This window comes from Stegastes partitus, unplaced genomic scaffold (assembly GCF_000690725.1).
Source record: "Stegastes partitus isolate 25-593 unplaced genomic scaffold, Stegastes_partitus-1.0.2 Scaffold309, whole genome shotgun sequence".
Classification (NCBI taxonomy): domain Eukaryota; kingdom Metazoa; phylum Chordata; class Actinopteri; family Pomacentridae; genus Stegastes; species Stegastes partitus.
The window spans coordinates 1,572-28,353 of record NW_007578040.1 but is presented as its reverse complement, the minus strand read 5'-3'; the positions used below and the strand labels follow the sequence as shown (position 1 = coordinate 28,353).

The following is a 26,782-nucleotide window of genomic DNA, read 5'->3' as shown; positions in this document are numbered from 1 at the left end:
TATAGTTCTAATTATTTTTGCATTAGTATGAAGGGAAACTGGAACAGAGAACATGTTGACCACCAGCTTCTGATGTGACGCTTTAGTTCTTGCGTAGCGCTGCGTACAGCTGACTGTTTGAACGTCTACAGTTCGATTACATTGCAGCAGCAGAGTCTCCTGACCTTTGCAGTATTTGTATCTTTAAAGTATAAGATGAAGAAGTCACAGGATATCTAGAGGTAATCATCTCAAGATAGTGGACTTTTCTGTCTTTAATTACAACACAATGCACCGAAGCAGGAGAAAATGTCAAAGAAGATTTGCATTCTGATAAAGATGTGAGGAATGGCAGAAGTGTGTCAAGATAAAAATGAAGCAGTCAGCCTCGATTTTGTGGACATGGCCAGTTTCAGTATGTGTTTATGGTGGTCGAAGAGGGTGCTATTATTAGCTCATATTTACTGGACTGGGTGAAATATCTTAAACTAAGATGAAAGCCAGGTGTTGTGCCAAAAAGTAACTGCAATTATCTTTACATGTCTGCATTATTTTACCTATTCTGAGCCCAAGATAATAACTAATCCAGTTTATTTTACTAGTTGAAATAGCTTTAAAAGACCAATTCAGCTCATTTCATACGTTTTTCCACTTGGTTAGAAGAGACTGTATTGGTGCACTGGGACTAAACCGACTGATTTCATTTCTGAAAGACAAGAGTCTGTAGAAAAACTGACAAAAAGATGATTTCTTTATTTTATGCATCCTCTACAGTGTAGTTTGCGGATATAAACAATAATATTACCCATATTAGACGATAAGCTTTTATTAATCCCACATTGAGGAAATTGTTACAGCAGCAAAGGGTGAGTGCAAACATTTAGAAACATCAATAATAATAAAAAATAATAAATAAATAAGCAAAAAATAATGAACACAATTGGTTCAAATAGTTCATATTCCTCCTGGATGTGGCACATACTAATAACACTGATTATTTCATTAGTAGAAATACTGATAGGGAACACATACAGGGCAAACAGCAGAAACAACACTATAATGCTGCCCATAGTAGAATATTTCTTTGGCCACAAACATTCAACTGGACCTTAGCTCTCACCATTATTCTGTGTATGTGGATGTAGTTGTGTGTCTGCACGTTATGACTGTTTGAGCAGTTAAATTCACATGGAAACTCATATAAATAACAGTCTGTAAGGCTGCTATTCATGCATATGTTTATTTTTCTGATTAATTTTTATTTTTGCCTTTCGGACCAGTGTGTACTATCTGCGATTCGTGCAGGGCGCGCTCCCGCGACAAACTTCAACAACTGTGCGCGCTCCGGAGCGGCTGGTACTTAACGCCTGGCGTCTCGTCTCTGGTTCAGGAGCAGTGCCAATGTGTACACCGAGCAAGCGAATGAAACACGGTAAAGACGGATCCTGTGTGTTTCGCCGCGCCACACGTTCGCCCGTTTATCCGTCGTGAGCCGAAGGATATTTCTTCCGAGGTAAGCGGGTGTGCCGCGGCGAGTGAAACATCAGATTTTCGAGTGTGCTGTGTGTTGGCGAAAACAACAGCAGACGTTAGCTTCCTTCATTAGCGCTGTGCTAATGCTGGATGCTAGCTAGCGAGAGGCTAGCCAGCCGTGTCTCCAGCCTGTTTGTCGTTTTTAAAACGCCTCTTATCTGCGATGTGCACGTCGATTGGCGTGCACGGAGAGCAAACAGTGTTGTTATTGTTGACTTCACGGTGCACGGGAAACATTAGAGGAGCGCTTTCTTAGCTTGTTCACACTTGCTAAGCTAACAAGTCACCGATTCGGCTAGCTAGTCTGCTATGGGAGACTGCTTTACGGCAAGACAAGGCCTCGTATGTCTGTAACGGTGAACGCTTGCTAGGATACGCCGTCGTCTGCGTTGCCAGACAAGGCCATTTTGCTTTCAAAGTGGGTTAGTTCAGGTCAACAGAAACCCGTCGTGGCATTGTTTTGTGTAGCAGCGTTACCGGGATAACCTGGTTTTGTGGCGGCTGTGGAGGAAGTGATGACTAATGTTTACTCGGAGTAACGACTGTGGCCGCAGTCAGATCCACGGTGACTGTGTCTGTGTGTGACCTGTCCAAAATAGGACGAGTGAATGTCAGCTCTCATTAGTTATTGTTTATTAGAGGCCTCCGATCTCCTTATTACACGGTCGCGTCAGTGTGTGTGTGTTGTGAATGCAGCAGCTGAGCAGAATTGTTACTATGGACACCTGTAGATGAGATATGAAGCCGGCTGTCAGTAGAACTACATGTAATGACATCACCCTTTTTTGGTAATTTTACTTTAGGCAGGTCGTGGATCCTCATTAACGATCACATTTGCTGTTATTCTAGCTTACAAGGTCTGATCAGGTTGCGGCTGGATGAATCTAAGCTGGGAATTAGGAGAGGTCACCACTGTAATGAACTCATACCTTTGCACAGGTGAGCAGTAAGTTTGCCAAAAGCTGCAAGAGAAGTAACTTTTGGACACGTGAAAGTGATGCCAGTGTCATCACAAATGCAAGGAACACCATCAACACAAAAGGGACAAACGAGGTATACACTAAGGCTGCACTATAATCTGCCATATAAATTGTGATCTGACTTTATTGACTCAATTTGGAAATAATTAATGGTTTAAGAATGATTGAGGTCTCTTTTTTTTGGTAGAAGAATGCAACTCCATAGGGGATAAAGTCTATTTTATAAAAGCACAAGAAAGTCATTTGGAACCGTTTTCATATGATGTAACACTGGCAAAGAGATCTGAAGTACTTTTTTTGTATTGGATGGCATTCAACTCTGGCTTTGCGCTCATCATACAGAGCTATGTGTTGCTGATTTAAACGCTCAAATAGTTGCTTTTCTTTCTGCGGTCCTTTTCTCCTGTTTCTCCATTATTTTTGCTGTGCACACGTGGAGCCTGAATGTCAACAAACTCTCTTTTAGTTAAAAAAAACTGTATCCAAGGACTCCTTCTTGTAGTTTAGTCGTGGAAAGTGATCACTGTGAGAGTTTACTTTTTGCATCAAGCAGCGAAGCAGTTGTATCACGATGTGTTTGAGTTAAATTGGCGTACCTAATGTTGCGCATGTGTACATCGAGATGTCGATGCTGAAATGATGGATGGTGCAGCCCTCGTATGCACCATAGTATAACATGTTGGGTTTGAGTGTTTGAAAGCTCTCACCCTTGACCTGCACCATGCATAAGGGGACATGATTTATTCACAGTCCTGAGTTGACTGAATTAATTTTTTGTTGTCCTTTGGCCAAAGGTCGTATTTGTCTTTGCGCAAAGGGGAAGAATTTAGATTAAGGACAAATAATCTGGTAGAAAGATGTTCACATGCTGCTGCTATAAATTCTTAATGTGTGGTGTACCGGATGTTTTAAATTACCGGAGCTGATTGTGCATGTAGAATAATGCTAATGTTTTCAGAGCAACACATACAAGCAGATTTACGCTCATGTACTTGGCAAGCGCAGCCAGTGTAGAGGCTGATGTCATATTTGTAGCAGTAGTATGTAGATAATGTGTGACAGCTATTTCAATGTGATTTCCACCGTGACTGCATTTCATCAATGGAGAACCCACAAATATAGGTAAACCTAGCTTACAGCAAATTACACGAGCACGTAAACGCCATGTAGCGTGTCCCACTGAGTGTTATAATAGAGGTTGTTGGCTCTGCTAATCAGTTTTCCAGGGGAGTTCCAGTGTTAATGTGACTTGTTTAATATTCAGTAAAAAGCTGACTGCTCTGTCAGACTGTAGATGAAGAAGCTTGCTTTTATCTCTGTGATGCTAGGACAGCTACTAGTGGCCCTACATTCCACCTCTGTAGTCCATAACTGACAGCAGAAGTATTTGTTTTACTAAAACCACATTCATCCAATTTTCAGCTAATCATGAAGATAAATATTCTTGTCAACTAAAAGAAAACTTGCTCGATAAGTTGTAAACAAGTAAAACGCTGCAAAAATAATGCAACTAAATGTTAATATTGAACTTTTTTTCCCCCATTTTGACCTCTAATCCTCTAGCACCTGTCTGTTAAGATCTATATTTCTAATTACTTTGCAGTACTACTAAGGGAAATTGGAGCAGAGAACATGTTGACCACCAGCCTCTGACGTGATGGTTTAATTCTTGAGTAGCAATGCGTAAAGCTGACTGTTTGACTGTCTACAGTGAGATTACACGGCAGATGTCAGTCTGCTCAGCAGCACTGTCTCCTGACTTTTCATGCATTTAAGCACAGGGAGAGCTTGGGAGATGCGTGGCATTGATTGAGAGAGGGGTGATCCCATTTGTTTTTAATAGAGATTTGAAATGCAACACAGCGGAAAATAACTGTAATGTGTGTGTCTGGTGCTGGCAGGTGGTTTATTTCAGGGCATTGCTTTGAGTTTGGGTGTAAATCAAGCAGTATTAGATGAATAAAATGTAAACCAGTGACGTTAGGTGTCCAGAGGGATTCACTTAAAAACACTGGTCTTGCGTTCTGTGTTGTACCTGAAGGAACTTGTTTACACACCACACTAACTTTGTGTATTTTGCAACACTGAGACTGCACTAAAGAGCTTTCAGTATCAAGACATCACACATTTACAACCAAGTACAAGATGTGAGAGTGGGAATAAATCCAGGAAAAAGCCTGGTTGCCAGGTGCAAATGGAATTCTGTTTCAAAGCTTTAGCACAAAACTCAATCCCCCAAAGACCCTAAACATCCATACGTATGACTTCAGTTTTTCTGGCTGGTGGAATTTGGATGATGAACATCATCCAACCCTAACGTATGCAAGAAAACAAACATGGACATGCTAATCAATCAGTCTGCACTCAACATTGCAGTCTTGTGAGCAAAAAAAAATGGCATCTTATTATTTGCTGACTGTGCTCAGCACAGTGTTAGATGTCTGTAATGCAGCAGCAGAGATGAACTTGCTTTGACCTGAGGGCTTTCTGTAGCTTTTAGAGAGGCTTAGTCTCTTGGTAATGTAGCCACCGGGGTGGTTTTCATATGTGGATGGATGTTGACAGATGCCAAGATGACGGGGATTTATGTCATTGATAGGAAAGACTCATCCACATGACGTTAAAATACAAGAAAATGAAGCTTCGGGTTTTTCAGACGTTTCAGAGCTGCAGCTGACGGTTATTTTCATTTTCAATTCATTTGTTCTGTCCGCAATATCCCATTGATTCCCAGCAGACTGTTGCTCTTTGATCAGTGAGAAATAATCTCCACAGACCAAAGTGACGTCTTTGGTTGTCTTGTTGCGTCTGACCAACAACAAATCACGTTGCTTATTAATTTTCTGTAGACTGACTAATCGTTGCAGCTCTGTTTTATTTAGTCGGGAGAAAAACACATTATACTCATTTGTAGTTTTACAAACTGAGTAGCTGTCTGCAGAAGGGTTGCAGCTGTTTGTGAGGGTGATGGTTGACACATAGATCAGTATGTGTTTGCAGTGGCAGGGACAACAAATATAGAATTTGGTAGATAACATGTAAATGTTCTGACAGAGGTGTATGGGCCACTTTGTATGACCAAATAATATGCTAAATGATTGCACGTAGGAGTAATAAAATGGCAATACAAAAAAATATACACGCTTGTCAGTTGAACTACATAACTGTACTCACATGCAACAGTACATGTCAATACACGTGTTTATTACAGCTGTAGTACTTGTCTTTGTATGTAGACGTTCGGCCTGGTGTTGATGATGTGCTTAAGGTATAATATCCCCTCAGCCCTTTTTATTTAGTTTATATCTTACATCCAATGCAGTATTTGGTCCCAGTGGCGTAGCATTTACACATACATGTGCTGAATTTAGACCCATTGTCACATTCCTCAGTGATTTGGATTTCTCTTGCACAAGACAAGTAAATGGCTGCTCCAGCTGCTTTTGTTGGTATGTGGCCTTTCTGTGAACTGTTAAAGGTTAGAAACTGCCGTCCACTCTGTGTTTTCATTTTCTCCTCAGTGGTTATTTCTACCAGCTGTCTGTAGGTACAGTGTTTAATGGCTGATTTATTTATATTGTGCAGGTCTGCAGTGAGGATGATGTAACCACATATGTGCGCTGACAGTAGAGATTGTAGTGGCTGACGCTGATAGTTTAAGACATCTGCTGCATGACCCCTGAGAGTTTTCACCTTTTTTGACCCTGTTATCTCTCCATCATACAGAAGAAATTGAGGCAAGTTATCCAGGTGTAGGGTATCCTCCAAAAGGCCTTGAAGGTACTTTCGGTATGCTTATATTACTGTTTTAGTGTTTATTTATTTAGAAATGCACAGTTGGGACAGCTTGGCTCCCATCACGACACATTCAGTTTGTCCTGAGACCACAGTTTCATGTAAACCTTGAAGAGAAACCAGCTATATTCTCTGTCATTGCTTATATTTGCACATTTAAATTGTACACATGTATTTAAGTTTTTGCTTTGATGCATTTTCACCAGAGAATTTGTGCTGGGGGACGTTTGCAGATGTGCTTCCTCAACGTCACGTTCTAAACAGTATCCAGAAACCCTGGGTGACTCTTGCGTTTGAATTTCACGTGGTTCACCTGAGCCGGTCTCTCTGCTTCTGGTGCTGCTTCTGCTGTCACCTGACCACCCGTGTGCTTGCGCATGCATGGTGTCACATGGCACAAGACGGGACATTGTCTTCACTGGACATGTTTTATGTGACGTTTTCATGGGACACCAGGATGGGTTGTCTTGCCTTCAGTCGACTGAATCTACGATGAGTTTGGCTGCACAGGTGGTAAAAACAAATATTAAAATATTGGACCTAATAGCTCAATAGATAACGATGATTTTTGTGAATTATTTCTGACAGTTTGCTAATTTATTGCATCAAGAGGTGGACGAGATGTTCAGTGTGTCTCTGTGGTACCTGCATCTGCGACTTGGCTTGTCACCGTGTGCATTTTTTACTGTCCTGGCACAACATCAGCAGCACATGTTCAGCGAACAGAGCACAGCTCGTCCTCACAAGAATGACAGCTGTTCCCATCCAGCCCGGTGCATGAGGTGTGTGTGGATGAGCATGTGTGTACGCATGTGTGCGATACAAACCGAGAGACAGAAGTGACTCATTGGCTCTTTAACAGTGAGGTAATTCTAGATCTGTTACTAATGCCAGAGGGACTCCCTGCTTGTTTTATCACTCCCTTTGTGTGTGCGTGTGTCTGCGTGTGCGGATGTGTACGCATGATGCATGTCTATTTCTCTGTGTTAAATAGACAAGGTGTGCAGCTTTGTGTGTGTGTGTTCTGAGTTGGTTTTGCCTCTGCCCTGATATCCCTGTTCTGTGTGGCTTCTCCATGGTAACAAGCTGCTAAGCTGCATTGTTCCTCAGTTGTTTTTCCTGCTGTGGAAAAGAGGTTACTGCATGAGTAAAAGAAACGACAACATTAGCTTCTAAATAAGATGTTCTTGTGTTGTTGGCTTTGTTTCATTCAAGGATTTAGTTTGAGGCCTGCGCTGACTGATACACACTAATATCAACTGTCATTGATATTAGCACTCATAGCTAACAAAATGTCTCTGTCGTGATCAAACAACTTCGTTCATCAAAAAGAAAAAATGTAACGGTATAGTTCAGTGAGTTTGGAGTAGGTGCAAAACTGCATCATGAGTTAGAAGGGCAGCAGGGAACAGTTTCTTCATTTGGTTTGTCGAGGCTTCACTGTGTCAGTAAGCGGAGCTACTCTGCTGAAGATTTGTATTAAGAATCAAGGACGATTTTATACTTGATCTTTCTCTCAGACTCGGAGCTCTTACTAACTCTTAAATGTAACACCAGGCTTACAGGACCTGATTCTCTTATCTGCCTTAAACCAAAATGGACTAAATGGCACCTGCACCTGCGCTTAAATGGACCAAAACACACCCGAGTCCAGAACGTGTCCGTACTGCTTGCCGGGTTCGTCATAGTGGTTTCCCCCGTTACCTCACCGAGCTCCGAGCCAGATGGGAGAGCCTCTCATTAAAAGTGAATAGGCTCCTGAATTGTACATTCAAAACTTCCATTGGATCATTCACTAAGGCTTTACAGTACAAAGTAGTCTGATGTGTCTCTTTTTGAACATTTTACTTATTCTTGGGGCACAGATGTTCAGTAAGAAGTAAAAAACCCTGGGCTGGCTAACGGGATCAGGCTGTAATCTCTGGTTTTGTGTTGGTCCAGTCTGCTTGAGATTGACTAAATTTGCCAAAAAAAAAAAAAAAAAGGCACACTGAGCGATGCATTTCACCCTGCTGTGTTGCTCTTGTGCTCTCCTTCATACTTCACCCTGAAGACATCATTTACACAGCCGTTTGTGGGGACAGTAATATCTGTGGGTCGCTGACTTTAAATGGACTTAACATCCATCTCTGCTGACTTAGAATGAAGGGTTCTGTCTTCATCAACAATGGGCACAGGAGGCTTGAAGCTGGAAACAGATTTATTGTTCATTTTACCTCACAATTAGCTTCAGGATGTGCTCGGTGATGGTGAGCCAGCTGAGACCAAAGACATCTCATGTGTTGTGATAATTAGATCTATTAGAGCATTTATAAATGTCACATCTTTGACACGTCACGTGATATACGTTTTTTTTTTCCCTCAAATGAAGTAATCAAAGCATGTCTCTCTTGGTCTTGTTTCAGCTGCTTACATGGCAGCAGAACAGGTCAGACTTTCAAAGGAGAAGACAGCAGGGCAGCAGCATTTCATATGGAAATGTGGGCTTGTGCTTGACTCAACCCAACCCTGTCTTACAACCTCCTCGCCTTTTTACATCTCCAGCTCGCTGGTCTTGTTGTTTCTCTGACTTAATTTCACTTCAGTGGTGCTTTATTGGCATGACAAAATCCAGGAATCTGCATTGCTAAGCATGTTTACGATTTAAATAGTCCGTCTCCTCCCCTCGCTCTCTCCATCTTCTCCTTTGTAGAAACCCCTGGCTGTAGGTGATGAAGTGTTTGGGTTGCTGGTGATGAACTGCTGCCTATTCCAGATGGCTCATTGTTGTATCTGCTGCCCTGCCCCTTTAATAACACACTGGGCATTGGCGAGTGTCACTAGTGCTGTTTTATAGCTCACAGGGTGCATGTGTGTCCCAGCGGGCTCTCTTTGTGCCCATTTTTTTTTCTTTTTTTTTTTCTGCTGCTGAATTTCTGACTGCTTTATATTTATATTGTCTGGCGATAATGCGAGCAGATGTGGTGTAACGACGGTGAAGAGGGAGTACAGCAGTACGCCTGTCTCAATCACAGTCACGCTAGAATCCAGGAGCAGTTTATTTACCAAATAAATGGTGTTTTGATTGCCTGTTCCAGATGAGCTGTGCTGTCGGTGGCTGGCAATCTCAGCAAGAGTTAAAAATACTGGGTGACTCAGGGATAAAAACAATTAGTCAGTTAATCAGTTGGTAAACAAACAGAATTAATTTCTATTGTGATAATTATCATTTTTCATGCAGTACTGATAGTTTCTCCAGTATGCCGATCAGAAAAACTGATTTTTTTTCCTCTCTTTTGTGATTATTTTTCAATTAATTGTAGATAAAATAATTCAAAGTAAATTTATTTTAAAAAACTGAGAGGAACTCTTAATTAAAATAGTGTAATGTACAACTAGAGATCTTCTGATTTGCTGTTCATTAAATTGTGTTAATAAAGTCTGTCATATTACACTTCAAATTAGTCATTAGAGCCTGATCGATACTGGATTTCTGGGACCAATACTTATTTTTAGAGTGCCAAAAATTCTGATATTAATAAAGTATAATGATGTAGTCTTTGTTTATTAACTCTCCAGTAATGTGTTTCACAAACTGCCCAACACAAGGCTGAGACTATTGGAAACAATGGAGTCAGAGTCTCACAGCTGTGTGATGACATGTTTATAAATGACCCCAAGCATCTCTCTCCGTGTTATGTTTTGTAAAAGAAAGTTTTCATGGTAACACATATATCAGTCGGGCTCTTTTAGGCTTGCACAGATCTTCGGTCTTATGCAGTACTTTCAGTTTGCAGCACATGCTTTATACACATGTATGGCAGCTGCATCTGTGTTTAGACCTGTCCTTATGGGATTGAATCACCCAAGATGCCTTTCAGTGCCTCATGTGAACAGAGCCAGCGTCTCCCTTTCTTTGTGCACTAATCTAGCTATCACTTTCTCTCCCGCTGACAGACAGATCCTGGCTCACAGTGATATTTTGGTTTTTTACTTGGGCTCCTTTTCCTGCTTGCCTCCGCCTTGTGTGTGTGTGTTTTTTGTGTGTGTTGGCGGGAGATAGTGTACCAGAGTTTGTGTATGTGTGCAGCAAAAATGAGCCTGTGTAAAAGAGAATGGTTCTAAAAAAAGTAAAAAGCTCAAATCATTGATCTGAGAAACGCTTCGTTGTTTTGATTTTGGCAAATCTGTAATTAGGCAAAGGCTTGAAGAACACACCAAACTCCTCAAGTTATAACAGTTTCTTTCTTCTTATTTGATGCGAGGGTATTGAATTTTATACATAGGCCCGATTACTCTACGGCAAAAGGAAGTCAATAGGAGGACGGAATGAAAAGAAAAGGCAGTGAGAAAGTGAGGTATGGTGTCAATGAGGGCAGCTGGTGGTACAGCCTGCAGCCAGACAAGGCTGAAATCTGAGACTTGCACAACCACAGAGCCAGGCAGAGGGAGGGGGCAGAGAGAGAGAGACGCACCAGTGGGAGAAAGAGAGGGAGAGAGAGAATGTCCATCCAGGAGAAAAAGGGCAAAATATGCAGGCTTGAGACAGAGAAACCATGCAGGAAAGTGTACAGGCGCAAAGAGGAAAATGGAGACATGAAACAAAAAGTGTAGGAGGGTAAATAAAATTTGTAAGAACCAAGTTGAAGTCTCTGTGAGAGGGAGAGAGAGAGAGGATGTCTGTGCAGCAGAGGAGAAAGGGTTATGTGTTTGGGTAGGGAGTCGTCAAGAGAGAATAGAGAAGGGTGTGAGTGAGCATGCTCTGTTTGGACTGACATTGGATGCCGGCTTAGCTTAGCCCTCTGTCTTTTGCACAAACACACCCAGCAGCAGTGACACCTACCACACTCCAGGGGACAGAGGGAACGTCGCCGGAATAAAAGCAGAGGAGGGGAAAAGTCGGGGAGCGAGAGACTTTATTTGGGACTTTCCTTCCCTCGCACGAGCTTTCTCCTCTCAGGAAATCCAGAGAGTGGGGCTTTGTTTTCCTATCAGTAAAGGATTATTCTTCTTGTGACTTGTGTTCACCGTACAGGATTTGTTTTTCATTGAAATCAACTCTTTTCTGGATGTGGGAATCTAACTTCAAACCTGCAATTTTGGTGACTGTTTTTCAAAGAGAGTATATACCTGTTAAAAAGCTGCAGTGGTGCAGTGCCAAACAGTTCCTGAAAATTTGGCACCAGGAGGAACAGAGGTGGAACTCGCGAAAGGATAATTACCCAGGGTTGGACAGAATCTACAGTGAGTTGGCTAAACTGCCTCATGTTGCCTTCTGTTGCTAGTGGCTGATTAGGCAAAGCGAGGGAGTGGCAGGCTGACCACACACAGACAGACTGCTTACAGACTGTTGACTACATTTTCAAGGCTGTCAGTGCAACCCAAAGCAAATCTGTGAGCATTTCCGTTTCTTTGTGCTGCTGCATAATCGTCCAGTCACCTGGTCGCTCTTCCTTTTTTTTTAGTTTGGCATTCAGTTTGGCAGGTTTGATGGATACCGGCTTCACTTAAAGGATGTCAGTGACTGTTTTGCTTGTCGTTTCCAGCGATTGAGGGACTTTGGGATTTCTCATGTGACATTTTGTAGTTTTTTTTGGATTCCAGATACTGCGGATTCCCATTCCCTTGTGGGCAGCTATTTTTCCAGCTATTAAGGATTTGTTTGCCCTTGCCTGGACACAGCCCTCATTCTTTCATTACAGCTCGCCCCGGACCCTCATGAGCGCATGCTTCCTAAATGGGGGAGCAGGAGGAAGAAATATGATCCTCTGTTTTGTGGTGTGTTTAGGGCAGCAGCAACCCTGTGTGGTTTCCATGGAAAAGGCCAGAAAAATATGGCACAGAGGGGCTGCATAAATGCTCAACCTCTATGTCTGTGGTCCAAGTGAAATCGAAGCCGGCTAGCGTAGCACTGCAAGCTCCACCCTGGAACTACTTGTTCAGACTCTTCTCATGTGTAGCCACAAGGAACGTGCACAGGACTAAAGGTGAATGCGCTTCACAGTGGTAATGCACATGAAAGCACATTGATTTCTGGAAACATTTGCTCATCAGCTCATCAGTCTCAGTGTGTTTTCTGCTACTGGCCTTGTAGCTGTTGTAAAACGTACATTTCTGCACTCGGTCTAACTGCAGCTTTGTTTGTGTCAGGTTGATAAATTAATAGTTTGTGTGCACAGAGTTTGGCTTGCAGAAAGTGAGCGTTCTGTATGTTGTGACAGAATATGCCTTCAATAGCTTGTGTGTGGGTGAGCACAGAAGACGCTTTGAGCATGTGTTGCCTGCGTGTATTGTGAATTACACTGCATGGTGTGTATGAAAACTGTGCGATGTGTGTGTGACGGAGGAAAAGAGTGGGCTATGAGTTGAGAACAAAGAATGGCACATTTGTGTTGAAGCCCGGCTGGTTTTCTGCCTCCCCCTCTACTCGCGCTCTCGTCATCTATCTCCTGTCTGTCTCGTGCCTTCTTCCATATCCTCTTCTCTGTGCCTTTATCTTTGCCCCCCAGCTGTTTGCCTCCAGACTTGTTTCTTTCCCTTTTTGTATACTTCAGCTTTTCCTGTATTCGGTGTACAATTAGCTGTCTCTCTGCATCTCTTAATATTTGCTTTTTTTTGCTATATTTTCCCCGTCTTTGTCCAGCTGAAGTCATGTGTGTGTAGTGTTGTTGTAGCGTGTGAATGCATGTGTTTATGTTTTGTCTAAGGCAAGTTGGCACATGCTGCAGGCTAGCTTTGGTGACTTGCCGTAAATGCTGTTTTTCGGGATAGAACGCCTCCCTAACTTTTGCTCAGAAACACTGAACTCAGATTTCTCATAAACTTTTCTCACTGGAGATCTGTCTCTGCTGCCAAAGACAAAAAAAAAACCTAATTTGCACAGCGAGAAGAATCAAATTCTTTATTTTGAAATGTTTTAGATTTGATGAGAATGGGATCCCTGTTAGTGTTCAACAAGCAGAAATGTAGATGCATCAAAATCGATCTCACTTTCCCCGCACGCCTTAATGTGTGTTGTTCCATTAGCCCAACAGCGGCTGCACTTATTTGCACTCGGTAATCAGGGACAACAATCAGAGCGAGGCAGTTCTCCGGTTTCGATGCTGATGTTCGTTTGCCAAGGCAAGACAAGGACCAGGTCTAGACAATGACAACATGAAGTTTTAATAACCTGGCAGGTTTGTTTACAGTCACAGCCTCATATTTTCAATTGTGACCAGTGAGAAAACTCAAAATGCTGTGTTACACATGATTAAATGACAAACCGTGTATAAACTTTTCAACACTTATAGATTCATGATTACAGATACCACAGAAGAAAAGCAAAGCTACATTTCGGTCACCTGATTCTACTATTTTTGTGCTTTGCAGCCACTGACCTCATGTTTGAATCTTAGCTACTGATGGGAAGTCAGTGCTTCATAAACAGACTTTCCAGTTGAGTTAAGACATGCAGGTACACACTGTTTAGAAAATAAACGTTTGCCCACTATCTTTGGTTTCCTTGTTGTGTTTTGCCACTGGAGAGAGCAAACTAGTGGTCTTTTTCTGTTGGTATATTACACATATTGACATTTTTGGATGGGATTTATTACTGCTCATTTCCAAAACTTGAAACATTGATTTTTACACTGTAGACGGTGCATTCATTGTGCACTATGCTTTGGTTCTTTCAAGTCTTTATTACTTCAGAAGTGATCTGTGGGGACATTCCAAGTTTGCGTTTCAGGTGTAGAGGCAGGGGTGTTTGTTGTGGGTTTCAGTGCCTCTGTTTATGTTTGTTTCGGTAGGGATCATTTAACAGCTTCTCTGCTACAGGTACAGATGCAGTAGCTGAAGAAGTGATGACTGCCAGCTTGAAAGTGTGCTAAAACACTGCAAATTGACATTTCTATTTAAAATTGCATCTTGGTATATTAGGAACAGATGGAAATTTTCTTCTGATAATGGCAGCTGTGTGTAAAAATGTACATTTGTGCACATCTAAGAAGTACTGTCCAGATGTTCAGCCTTGCAGTCACCTTGATGAGTAGCTGGTTTAGAATCATTTTGCAAGTTTGTGATTGGATATCATAGGCTTTGACACATGCATGCAGCTTAAGTGGATGGCAACTGGACGGCTTTTTGGTTTTTGAAGACATCTCTTATGTAAGGGGCTTCCCCCTTGCTCACTGACTGGAGGGCGGTTCCAGGTATTTAAGGCCACCTGTAGGCTGTTACTCACCTGAAACTCACACCATCAGGGCTAACTGACGACCCGAGACTCGCATGAATCAAGGTGTGAATGGTGGCCTGGGGAGAGATGTCAGGACTGCATTGTTTGTGGCTGACACCTAATGCCGTAGGCTACCTCCCCTGTTAAGAGGCAGATCCCAAATTAGGGAATTCTTGTGTTACACCAGCAGAATGGAAAAGTAAACCCAAAGAATAACAAACTCAGTCAATAACATAAAAGATAAAGATGGTCATGCCAGTAAAGCATCGTTGGCTTCCTTTAGTCCTCTCATCTGCCATCTGTGCTTTTCTGTCCAGATTGTGAACTTGCTGTCCTCATAGGGGTCCCACTTATTCTTGAGATGCAGGTAGACTGCTGAGTCTTATCCTAAGGGGGCTCGCTCTTTTGTGTTTATTAAATATGAATTAACTGTGCTGGAAAAAAAACAGCGTGGCGCCAACAGACAGTACAGTATGAATCAATGAGTGTGCAAGTCTCATGCTAATGTACGTTGCATTAGCGGAACAGTAAGTGGCTTAAATGCCTTGAATGAGCATTGCTAGGTTTATGGAAGTGCACAAGATGGGCAGTGCCCCTTCCTGATCTCATCTAGTCTGCTGGCACAATGGAGATGGAGCCTCAAAACCTAGACTGTAGTTATGAAAATCAGATCAAATTCATATGCAGCCTGAATTGAGCTGTGTTATTAAACAGAGCCCGGCTTCACTCTGCTCACTGAAGGAAGATGTATGTGTACCACGGAGTCCTGTTTATTTACCTTTATCTTATTTTTTTTTCTCTCTTTTCAGAGGTCCCCACATTTCAAGAGAAGACGACAGCCTTATTTGGAAATCTTATGGACGAAGGTGGGTATTTGTTTCCGCCGGTGTCCTTTTCTGCCCTCTTCATTTCTTTCCCAGCTCATTAATAGCAGTGTTTTCCTCCATGTCTCTCTTGATCTCCTTTTTGTCCTCTGAGCTGTAGGATGAGTTGCTTCCTGTTTGGTGCTCTTAATTTGCTTCACTTGGACAGCTCCTAACACAATTTTTCTTGTGCAGGGTGACGTGTCTGTCCTGTGTTCCCCTTACATTTTGCCTTTTGTTAAAACATGCGTGCAGTACTGTGCGATAAGCAGTCTTCTAAGCAGAAAATCAGTATTCTTTCCCCTTGCGCTGCTCCTCTTAAACACCAAGGACGCCGTGCTCAGTTATTGTTTTCCGTCTGCTCTTCTTTTTGCCATTCTTCCCTCCGCCCCCCTTGACATGGAGCAGTCTGTGCTCATTGCCCTCTCTATCTGGCGAGCTGACTCACTCTGTGACTCCTCGGCCCTTCTGTGCCCATGTTTTCTTTCTCGCACCTTGAGCGTACCCGTTTTGCTAAAGCTGTAATTTTGTAGTAAAGCCTCTCTGGGATAAATCATTCCTAATAAGCTGCTAGCAGTCTGAAGTATCCACATTGTAAAAAGTAAAACCCAAAAGCTTTGTAAACTGTAAATTCAGACTATAAAAGCCATTTCTAAGCCACCTGCTAACAACAAAAGGCTGCTGGGCCCTGCCTGTCTATATTTTGCCTTTATCTTGGCAGTGTCACCTTCTTGGCCTCCCATGTGCCAACTGAACAAGTGATGCTATGTTTATCCCCCCCCTCACAGACTCTTTTAGCTGGGCATGTTGCAGCTTGTTATGGCCTTACGTGCTGCCAACTAGCTTTTTGTAGCAGTTCACGAGGCAAGATCAGATTTTTATCAGGAGAATCACGAGCCTCTGAGCTGCTAAAGAAAATAATTCAACACGCATTTCTTGAAGTACATAAACTTCACTTTGCCGTGCGCTTATAGCCGTTCTCCCACGGCCGCCCTGCCATTATGGTGGCGTTTTTGTGCCAAAATCCCACATGGCTCAGCCAATCAGAAGCAATGAGATAATCACATCATTTACAACTGAGCTGCTTTTTTTTCTAAACATTTCTGTGCACCAGTGAACAGCAGTGACGGATGTTCCCTGGCAGACTTTAAATCCTAAGTTGACTATATAACATTACCCCTAAGTCACTGCAACCTTAAAACAATACATTTATGTGCTTATACTGGAAACTCTGGTTGTCAGCTGTGAGACTATGAGTCCTGCCCCCCTCTCTCTGGCCTCCCCGTTGAGGTCCAGTGTTGCTCTATTTCAGTAAAGTATGTTTAGCCATACATTAGTTCTATTCAGTCATGCAGTCAGTATTCGTCAGTAAGATGGTACTGCTCTCCAGTGTGTGACAGAGGTACCAATCAGCCACACCCAGAGTATACAAACATCCTCTCACAGGCACACACAGCCGGTAGTTGGCCTCCACTCTTACAAAATAATAAGTTGATGAGTCTGTATTTTCTATTTTCTCTAAACACACGGGCACATTTAAGTGCATTCACTGGGTAGTTGTATTATGTCCGTGTAGATTCTCAGTCATCCAAAGTGCTTCAGTAGAAGGCAGCTGAACTTCTTTCATTATTTTTAAGAACAAAACATTCAGTTGCCTTTTACTGAAGCACTTGGTTGTGTTCATTTGGTTTGTGTTTGCTTTATTAGTGTGAACTCAATCAGAAAATAACCCTACAAGATAACAGCAGAACACGACACATTAGTAGTTTTTATGTCTCTCGTCAGATGTGCACAAAATTCAGTCCATATTCATACAGAGACACGTTTGTGCCTTTCAAAGTGAGTGAATCAACTAATCAAAAGCACTGTTTCCTGTCTCTATACATACTTAAAATATAATCTATTTAAATCCATTTTATGTGGAATACCATGAATTTATAAAACACAAGCTGCATAATGTCTCGTGCTGCCTATCTACAGCCAATGAGACTCTCTCCAATTGTGATCACAGCTTTGTCTCCCGGATGCATTAGCTAAGTTACTGAAGCGACCCGGTGCTGACTACTTCAATCTTGCATGTTAGCTGACGGTGACCCTGGCCTTGGCCTAGCTGAATGTCCTGAGCTAATTCAGTCCCACTGCTCTTAGTGCTGCAGCTAGCATGCTAGCCCGCTAAGAAGTTCTATTAATAGCTGCTAAGGCAGTTTGTCCATCAGAGCAGATGTGTTTACAAGCAGGCAGGCGTAAGGACAGCTAGCTAATACTGCCTCCGACTGGATCCAGTTTTTACCTCTGCAGTTGGCATGGATGTGCATGTGCGCATGCAGAGAAGCTTTACCCTCGCAGGCCCGCCTGCTGGCAGCGCTGCCAGCTACTAAGCTAGAAGTAAGAGGGATGCTTATGCAAGTAATGATGATGTAGATAAAAGCATCACATTTGGTATTCACTGAGTTGCTCTAAATCATCTGGGAGTGGTGTGAACTGTCAACAGGGAATCACAAATCTGAAAAAGCTAAAAAGAGTTCCTTTTGTAGGAGCATTACAACTAGTTATTGCTTTGTTCAAAACTACAGTTTTATTGGCTTTATCTCTCTAAAGGTTTTTATTTTTAATTCTGGATGTTATTTGTTGTCTTTGAATCACCATTAAAAAAAAAAGTTTAAAAAGAGAAAGCAAAATAATGAGAAGGACCCAAATGGTGCCTAATTATAAACAACATAATTCACTTATGAAAAGAGGAAAGTTGTCAAGGAAGAAGTCAGAATACCCCCTATGACGGACTTACCTATCTAAATGATTCAATTTGCTGCTAGGTTCGTCAAATTGAGCAGCCATGACTAAAGCTTGGTCAGCGTTTTGCTGGTGGGTGTTAATTTCCCAGCTGTTGTATTGTCTGTCTACATATTGCTGTGCTGTCTCACCACCTGACTCTCTTCTCTTGCCTTTGCCTCCCACACATGACTACCCTCTCTCCTCCTCACATTTTCTCCTCTCTGTTCTGGGTCTCCCTGTGCTGCCTCTGTCTGTGGGCAGGGCTATAAAAAGGATGAACTATGCCAGGTAGCGCAGTAGGTGGCAACGCAGGCATTCCACCCAAACTCCTGTACTGCCCTCAAAGGACCTCAGAAACATCTTTCTTGCCCCTGCTGTCCTTCCCTACTGCTTTATTTCCACCTTGCTGCATCCATTTTTATTGCTCCTTCCCTTGTCCTGTTCAATTTGAAGCTTCTTTTTTTTTTTTTTTAGGTCACACAGATTCTTACCTCCACCTCTATGTCCTGCTTGATTCCAAACTTTGCTGTGTCACTCCTGCTTTCCTCCACCTCTCCTTTCCTTTTCTTCCTTCTCTCCTTTCATCTCCAATGACTCTATCTATTCCTGCCCCACTTCCTCTCCACAAAACTATTCTTCTGCCCATCCTATTTACTTGCCTCTGCTCTACCCTCTTCTTTTCTCTGCTCCACAGGCCATCCCATATTTAACCACAAACCTGTTACCAAGGCAACTACACAGCACGATAGGAAACAGCAGCTACACACACACACACACCACATCTGAGTTCACTTTACTGTCTGGTTGTTCTTTTTATATGTGACGGAGAAAATCTGTGCAGCTCTGACTTGTTGCTGAGACAATAGTAGATACATAGTGGGCTGTGACGGAGAGAACACTGACGTGTGCTCGGCTCATTCTTCGTTTTAAAGGCGAATGCACTGCAAGTTTTCCGTTTTGCTTATTGCTCACCAGCCACGGAGAGATGGTATATTATCCCTAATGAGTCTGTACATCCAAATATGACAGTCTTATGAAGCACAAATTGCAGCTATTACACCGCCTATATCAGCCATACCGAGTGGGAAGTGTGGTTGGCTGACAAATTTTACAGATTTATGCAAGTAGATAACCATCATGATTGTATCGCTAGAGAAGTAAAGCTGTTTGGTAAATGCGTACTTCGTAGATCAGTGAACGTCGTGCGGAATATTTCGCAGTTAGATGTTGATTCTCGGTGATTAAACATGAAGTGTATTGCAGGCGTGCTGCACAGGGGATTGTTGCTCTGCTTGGCATTCTATAGCTGCGACAGCTTTAGACAATGGTGAGTGTCACAGATGGGATAACAGATTAGCTCAGCAGCGTATAGCAACATAAGCTGAATAGTGCGACTGACATATGAAAAAAAAAAAAAAGAGGAGACGTCGAATTTCTGGCAGATTTGTTCATCAACAGGCCAACTGAGGCGCCGTCATGGACTCGTCTGATGGTGACAGCTTGCTCTCCTGATAGCCTCAGAGAATTTAAACTGCTTCGTAATTATTATTTGACACCAGAAATACTTTTGATGGGACAATACAAGATTTTATGTCCATTAGGTCGACTGGATGCGCTTAGTCAGTGTTCACCGCACTTTCAGTCTCTCTTTCGTGAATTGCTGTGACTCATAGATGTGCAGTGAGTAAGAAAGAGGTGCTATAAAGAGAGGTCCAGACAGTCAGCCATGCTTCTCTTTGATCTGAAAACCTTTTTTATTGTGCTACAGTACAATATCATGATGATGATGCTGGAAACTTTATCACGACCCTCCTCCTCCTCTTCATCCTCTCTCTCTTTACCAGAAATGAGTCGCCAGACTGCCACCGCGCTGCCCACAGGAACCTCCAAGTGCCCCCCCTCTCAGCGCGTGCCCACCCTGTCAGGCACCACAGCCTCCAACAGCGACCTGGCCAGCCTGTTCGAGTGTCCTGTCTGCTTCGACTATGTCCTACCCCCCATCCTGCAGTGCCAGTCCGGACACCTGGTACGTACCCAATGCTGTGTGTGTGCAATGCAACAACCAGTCGCAGTTTGCTGTTAAAGCTCAGCAAGAACTTGTGCACCAGTTTTGTTGCTAGAACGATCAGTGAGTTGATGCTTTTGCTACCACGAGCACGTAATGTATGTGGACTTGTCTGCACTGGCTACACCTGCAGCTCACATATTGTCATGAGTCACAGGCAAGGCAAGACGGTGAGCGTTCGTTTTGGGGTTGTTGTGTCTTGTGTTTCTGCACTCAGCACAACCTTACAAATTTCCAAGTTTGTGTAATATCTGTAAGCTAACACCTGCAGACTACAGTGGGCTATTCACAGGATGACGTTACTAAGCAACCGGCGAAAACAAATGCCAGAGAACAGCCCCAGTGATCAAGACCCCAAAGTAGAAGCTCTGTCTGATACAAGGTGGTCATTTCCTGTAGTAGAAGTCGTAACATTTTAAGATGCAGAGCGATTTCTGCGCAAAACGGGCCATTCACACCGCACGTAAAAAATATAAATAGAAGGTTGGTCCATTTTTACGTTCGCAGAGCTGATCTGATTAACATACACTTACACACTGCCCTCGTGCCTGGTGTAGCTGCTTCCATTGATCTAGTGGAAGCTGCTTGGCCAACAGTCCACATACGTTACATGGGGTTAGCGCAGGCTTTTAACGTGATCACTGTTGTTTCAGTGGAGTTAGCAAAGAGGAAGATGCTCATTCTGAATAGCATTGTTAATAATAATCTTAAGAGGTATGGGGTTCTTTGACTCTTCCAGCAAAGTAAAGCTGAAAACGTGCTTCTCCGCTCAAGGAAAAAAAAAAAGGCAAGCTTAATTCACAGGCTTTTATTGTGAAAACAGACTCAGGTTTCAACACTCCTGTGTCTTCATCAGATGTTATTTATTTCACCATGGACAACATTCTCTCAGCCTCTTCCTTCAGCAGTGTTGATGGTGCAAATTTAGGCGATTGCTCAATACATCAGTCCACAGTACAACTGAATAATCATGTGGATTTGCTCTTTAATGAGCAGGATAACTTTGTTAGAACTTGTCTTCACTTATAACTGCAGATCTTAACAGTGCTACAGAAGTATAATTGTGTTCATGACACAGCTCACTACAGCTGCCAAATTAATGGTCCGATACCGGCTTGATGTTTGACCCAGACTGTAACTCAGAGGAAAATGTTCAAGGTAAAGGCCAAGCTGTCAGTTGTACTTTGGAAATGTGCTCGGTAATATACTGAGGAATGTGTATTTCCTGCGCTGAGCTCTGCCAGCTCCCATAAATATTAACCAATGAGATTACTGAAAATGAAAAAGAGATTCTAACTCCGATAGGGTGCAGATAATATTCCAGGGTAAAAAAAAAACAAAAAACACTAACTGGCATTATTCGTCCCAGGTATGCTCCAACTGCCGGCCCAAGCTCACCTGCTGCCCCACCTGCCGAGGTCCCCTGGGCTCCATCAGGAACCTGGCCATGGAGAAGGTGGCTAACTCGGTCCTCTTCCCCTGCAAGTACGCCTCGTCGGGCTGTGAAGTCACCCTGCCTCACACTGACAAGACCGAGCACGAAGAGCTGTGTGAGTTTCGGCCGTACTCCTGCCCCTGCCCCGGCGCCTCCTGCAAGTGGCAGGGCTCCCTGGACGCTGTCATGCCTCACCTGATGCACCAGCACAAGTCCATCACCACGCTGCAGGTCAGACTCACAAAGCACTCTTCATGTACACGTGTGACATCTTCAGAAGTGAGAATGAGGCGATCACATTTAGAGTCACTAGAAACAGAACAACTTGAATTTAAACTGGCATGTCATTTGGTCAGACCAATCGATACAGCACACCCCACCCCACCACGCTGAGGGCGAATCTTAAGAGCGCCCTCTGCTGGATCACAAGACAAACCGCTTCTCATTTAGTTCAAATAGGCCATTATGGTCTGCTTTCCTTAATTTTAAACTGGTGCTCTGTGCCGAGAATGAGAGAACATCGGGGTGACCGTGATTTTAAACAGAAGAGTCACTGCACTGATTTTTATGTCAGCGACTTAAAGGGAGCCTGTGAAAATCTCTTCTTAGAGTCTGGAGGAGATTTGACTGTAAAATGAACACAGCTCTGACAATGACTGTTATCTAAGCTGGAGCAGAGAGAATAAGAGTTTAATACTACAAAATACAAGTGTGGAGTTTTCAGGATGTAGAGCAGGGGTGTCAATCTCAAAAACACAGTGGGCCAAAATTTAAAACCTGAACAAAGTCGCGGGCCAACAAATTTTGCTTTAACATTGAATATGGAACAAGAAACGCTTATTACCATACATTATATATAACTTAATAGTGGAGACATGCAAAATCAAATTAGAAATAAAAAAACACATCAATGGCACAGTGACAGTTGTAGTGTGAAGTCGCTATGTCTACTGTCACAGAGGAGAGGGAGTTTCTGGGTCCTGTCCTGATTGACGCGCCAAAACAACAACAGGGCATTATGGGATTTGTAGTATTAGCGGTGAGTGCGCTGTACAGTACAATACCCGGGGCAGCTCTCGTAGTCATTTAGTATTGTCTCGCGGGCCAAATATAATTACAAAGCGGGCCAAATTTGGCAAGTTTGACACCCCTGATGTAGAGGTTAGCAGGTGTTTGAGGTCCAAGTAAAGATGTGATCACGTTGGATGCAGCACAGGATGACCCACATTAGAGGCTAAACATCAGCGTAGCTCATCGTCTGCTGCTTCGATTTTGACTCTTTCTTTAATGCGTCGCCACAAATACAATCACTGTAGTGAAATTATAGTCTGACTTGTGCAAAAGTTCAGTCCTATAAGAGGCAACTGCTGCATGTTTGTTCTGTTAAATAAGCGACTCACTAGACATCGCAGCAAACTGGTCCAGCTTCACTCTCAGGACAGATTTGTGCCAGTGCAACCAAACTGTACTTTTTTAAACATCAAACAAAATTAAGAAGAAGATAAGTCACTTCAACAGAAAGAGGGAAAAAAAAAAAGGTAATCTCCAAAGTAAAGCTCCTAACTTGCATTCATTCCTGTTTTCTTGCTACTTAACATTTTTGCTAACACGTCCTTTGTTTACATTCTCTTTGCTTCTTTCTTACTGATCAGACTTTTCCATGCTGTTGCTGTTATGATCCAGCAAACGGCAGCATCCAAGCTAGTAGCCGACACGCTGAAAATGGAAAGTTTTCATCAAAATATAGATCAATAACGCGCGCTTGGCGCTTTAGGTGAATTAGCTATTTTAATACTGCTCTCCTGCCTGTGTGCAAATGTTCCACCAAAGCAGGTCGACTATGTTGTAGCAGGACTGTGCTGTGTTCTTGGCTTAGCACCACCCAAGATGGTTGTAACTGGCTTAAAGAAACACAAGCCAGGACAATAAATTCAACACAACATGGTTAGTCTTGATGTCAAGCAACATACAATGTTTAATAGATGAACAGGCTGCTGAGCACCATAAACATGCTTAATGTAGAGCAGAGCAGCCGGCTGGTATTGTTCTGGCTCTGGAGCACGGCTGTCCTGTCGGTGATTAATAACACAATAAAGCCTGATTGCTCTGACAGATACATGCTTTGTTTAAGGGGACGCCTCCTCCCCCAGGCAAATGTTTTCCCCTCCATTTAAGAGATACGCTCCTCCATCGCCACTCATCACTTCTCGCTGGCTTGAGCCCCAGCTATAAGATAAGAAGCGCACCCCGTCTCAAATGCAGGCGAAAATGTCAGGCCCGCAGAGGCAGCAGCCAGATATGATGAGTGAGCGCCAAAGTGTGATCAGTGAGAGAGAAGCTGAGGGATGCAAAGAAAAAGAGATGGATTATCAAGAAAGTGTTCTCTCAGATTCTTGTTTTTGTTTGATTACACTGGTGCAAACTGATTCCATAACTTTTGACGTAGCATCTGTTTTTTTTTTAAATGCATTAATGTTGAATGTATAATTAAAATACAAACCTTAAAGTATACAAGTAGACGTCTGCTGTGGTTGTAAAAGCCTTTCTTGAATGAGTCCCTATAATAACTGCCTGTTTCCGTGTGCAGGGGGAGGACATCGTGTTCCTGGCCACAGACATCAACCTGCCGGGCGCCGTCGACTGGGTAATGATGCAGTCCTGCTTCGGCTTCCACTTCATGCTGGTGCTGGAGAAGCAGGAGAAGTACGACGGACACCAGCAGTTCTTCGCCATCGTGCAGCTCATCGGGACTCGCAAGCAGGCCGAGAACTTCGCCTACCGGCTGGAGCTGAACGGGCACCGGCGCCGGCTGACCTGGGAGGCGACGCCGCGCTCCATCCACGAGGGCATCGCCACGGCCATCATGAACAGCGACTGCCTGGTGTTCGACACGTCCATCGCACAGCTGTTCGCCGAGAACGGCAACCTGGGCATCAACGTCACCATCTCCATGTGCTAAGAACATTACAGAGACGAGGGTCAAAAAGTTACAGATTGTTCGGGGGCATTTTTTTAGGGGGTCAAATCAGTTGTGACCTCACGCCGCCTCCCCCCCCTTCTCTGCCTCACCCCTTGAGACGTGGAACTGGACTGTCTGATCGGGCAGCCGTGGAGGCCCAGGGGGTGGGATGGATGGATGAATGGATGGATGAATAAACACAAGGACATAGCTGTGTAGTGATGGCTGTAGACTTCTAAACACACACAAACACACGTGAGGCTCGTGCACGCACACGCAGCCTCGCCCTCTATTGGTCATAAACACACGGACACAAACTGAGAAGCTGTTCAAACTCGCCTGTCAAACTCGTTTCCTGGCCACGTGTCTGTCTCAGAGTGATCCTTCCCATCAGTCTCATTTTTAGTGTGTCTCTCCTCTGTGCTCTCGGCCTCAGTCAGACATTTCAGACACTACAGCTCGCCGGCCCGGAAGCTGCTCGCCGCCGACGGCTTCACCCTGACGGAGGCTCAAGCTATATTTCAACACGGACTCCTGGTCAGTGTGAGGAAGCTAGCCAGCTATCTAGCTCTCCCTTTCTGTTCGCAACCCACCTCAGTTACCTCCCCGGATTGAACGGTTTCCACTCACTCTCGCAGGGCTTCGACCGTGGCTGCTATTGACCAGCTCAAACTGGAACCCATTAAAACCTTTTATCGTTATCGCCACCTGTGACCCACATGGCTATCGACGGCTGAGACCGGAACCGTCATCCATAGACATGGATGGCTGTAGCACCCCGAACCATCCACATGTGTCTAGGATGGAGAAAAAAAAAAAATCCACAAAAGCTCATTCGGTTTCTTTCCGGTCCACCCCGAGGCTAAAGATTGTGCATCTTTAACTAGTTGACTGTCGTCGTTGATAGTTATTAGACTCTGCTGTCATACTGTATGGATTGAAGGAGGCCCTCAGCTACATCAGCCCTGGACTTAGTTTTTTTTGTTTGTTTTTTTTTTGTATTATTATTTTCACACAGCGGACACACACAAACACACGCCTGTTCTTTGCATTGCAGGCTGTGTGTGCAGGTTTAACAGAATCGACGGAGGAACGGAGGGGTCCTTTATGTTTTTCAGAACAAGGAGAAAAAAAAAAGAAAAAAAAAAAAGGAAACACTGCATTTCAGTTGAAGTTTTTCTTTTCGGGGTTTATTTCTTAAGTCTGTCGTTTCTTTTTAATTAGTTTTTTTTTTTGTATGACAAGAGAGAAGAACTCCTGATATTTGTGTGTGTGAGAGAGAAAGATTCTGGCATAAAAAAAGAAAACAAAAACACAAGAGCCTGCTCGTTTTCTCCCTTTCCTCTTCTTCTTCTTCTTCTTCTTCTTCTTTTGGTTTTTCCGCTCTGTCTTCTGCCGGCCTCGACCACTGATTGACTGATCACCCAACCAGGAATGAGGGACAGTTTGTACCGTTACAATGTTGCTATTGTTATTATTAAATGGAGATTATCATAATTATCATTTTTTGTATTGAATTTTAAAAACAAAAATTAAAAAGGCAGTTGTAAACTTGTGGCTAAACTTCAGTGTTTGTAGTTAAAAAGCAAGTTGTGTCGTTCTTCTTCTTTTTCTTTCTTTTTTTTTTTTTTCTCCCTTATTCTTCTTCTTCTTCTTCTTCTTCTCTCCAGAGTTGGGTTGTTTTCATCTATTTGTCTCTCTGTCCTCTTGTTTGTGTGGTAAGTCTTTTTCTTTTCTCCCCTTTTTATTTGTCTGTGAGGAGGAGGAGGGAGGTTTAGCCAATCATCTCTCACTTTCTCTTCATGTGGAGTCTCAGTAATGTTGCTGCTCTCCCTCGAGTCCTTGACTATTTTCTGTTTTAATTTGTCATTAAATAAATCTATCTTTTTCATACTTGGTGCCTTTCTTTTCTTTATTTCCTTTATTGTAGGCCCTCAGATCCTTCTTATAGTCGTATTTCTGCATTAAAAGCTTTTAAAGATTCAGTTATCTGGATGTTTAGATGCTACCTTGTGGAATTTTTGACAACTCGGAGCACTACGGAGCTGCGTTTTTAATCACTGATTGATGGGATGTCACACTGATAGCCAGTGCTACAGGAAAGTTATAGAGAGAAGTCACTTTACACTGTCAGTTATTCATTCACACACATGGTGGTAGCTATGGTTGTAGCCACAGCTGACAGAGGCGTAGCTGTCCTTCTGCCC

General features: G+C 43.1%; 1 protein-coding gene across 3 annotated transcripts; it reads left to right on the top strand.

Moving 5' to 3' along the window:
• The first annotated feature begins 1,362 nt into the window (after positions 1–1,362).
• Positions 1,363–25,392, top strand: siah1 (siah E3 ubiquitin protein ligase 1). Of its 3 annotated transcripts, XM_008283399.1 has the most exons (6): positions 1,363–1,492; positions 12,055–12,253; positions 15,291–15,347; positions 19,961–20,142; positions 21,551–21,847; positions 24,204–25,392. In XM_008283399.1, the coding sequence occupies exons 2-6, from the start codon at positions 12,136–12,138 to the stop codon at positions 24,573–24,575; spliced, it is 1,026 nt and encodes a 341-aa protein (XP_008281621.1). In that variant the 5' UTR covers positions 1,363–1,492; positions 12,055–12,135; the 3' UTR covers positions 24,576–25,392. The 3 variants fall into 3 exon arrangements, with proteins under 3 accessions (XP_008281621.1, XP_008281622.1, XP_008281620.1); XM_008283400.1 differs by lacking the exon at positions 12,055–12,253; XM_008283398.1 differs by lacking the exon at positions 1,363–1,492 and having other exon boundaries at positions 10,928–12,253.
• Positions 25,393–26,782: the final 1,390 nt, after the last annotated feature.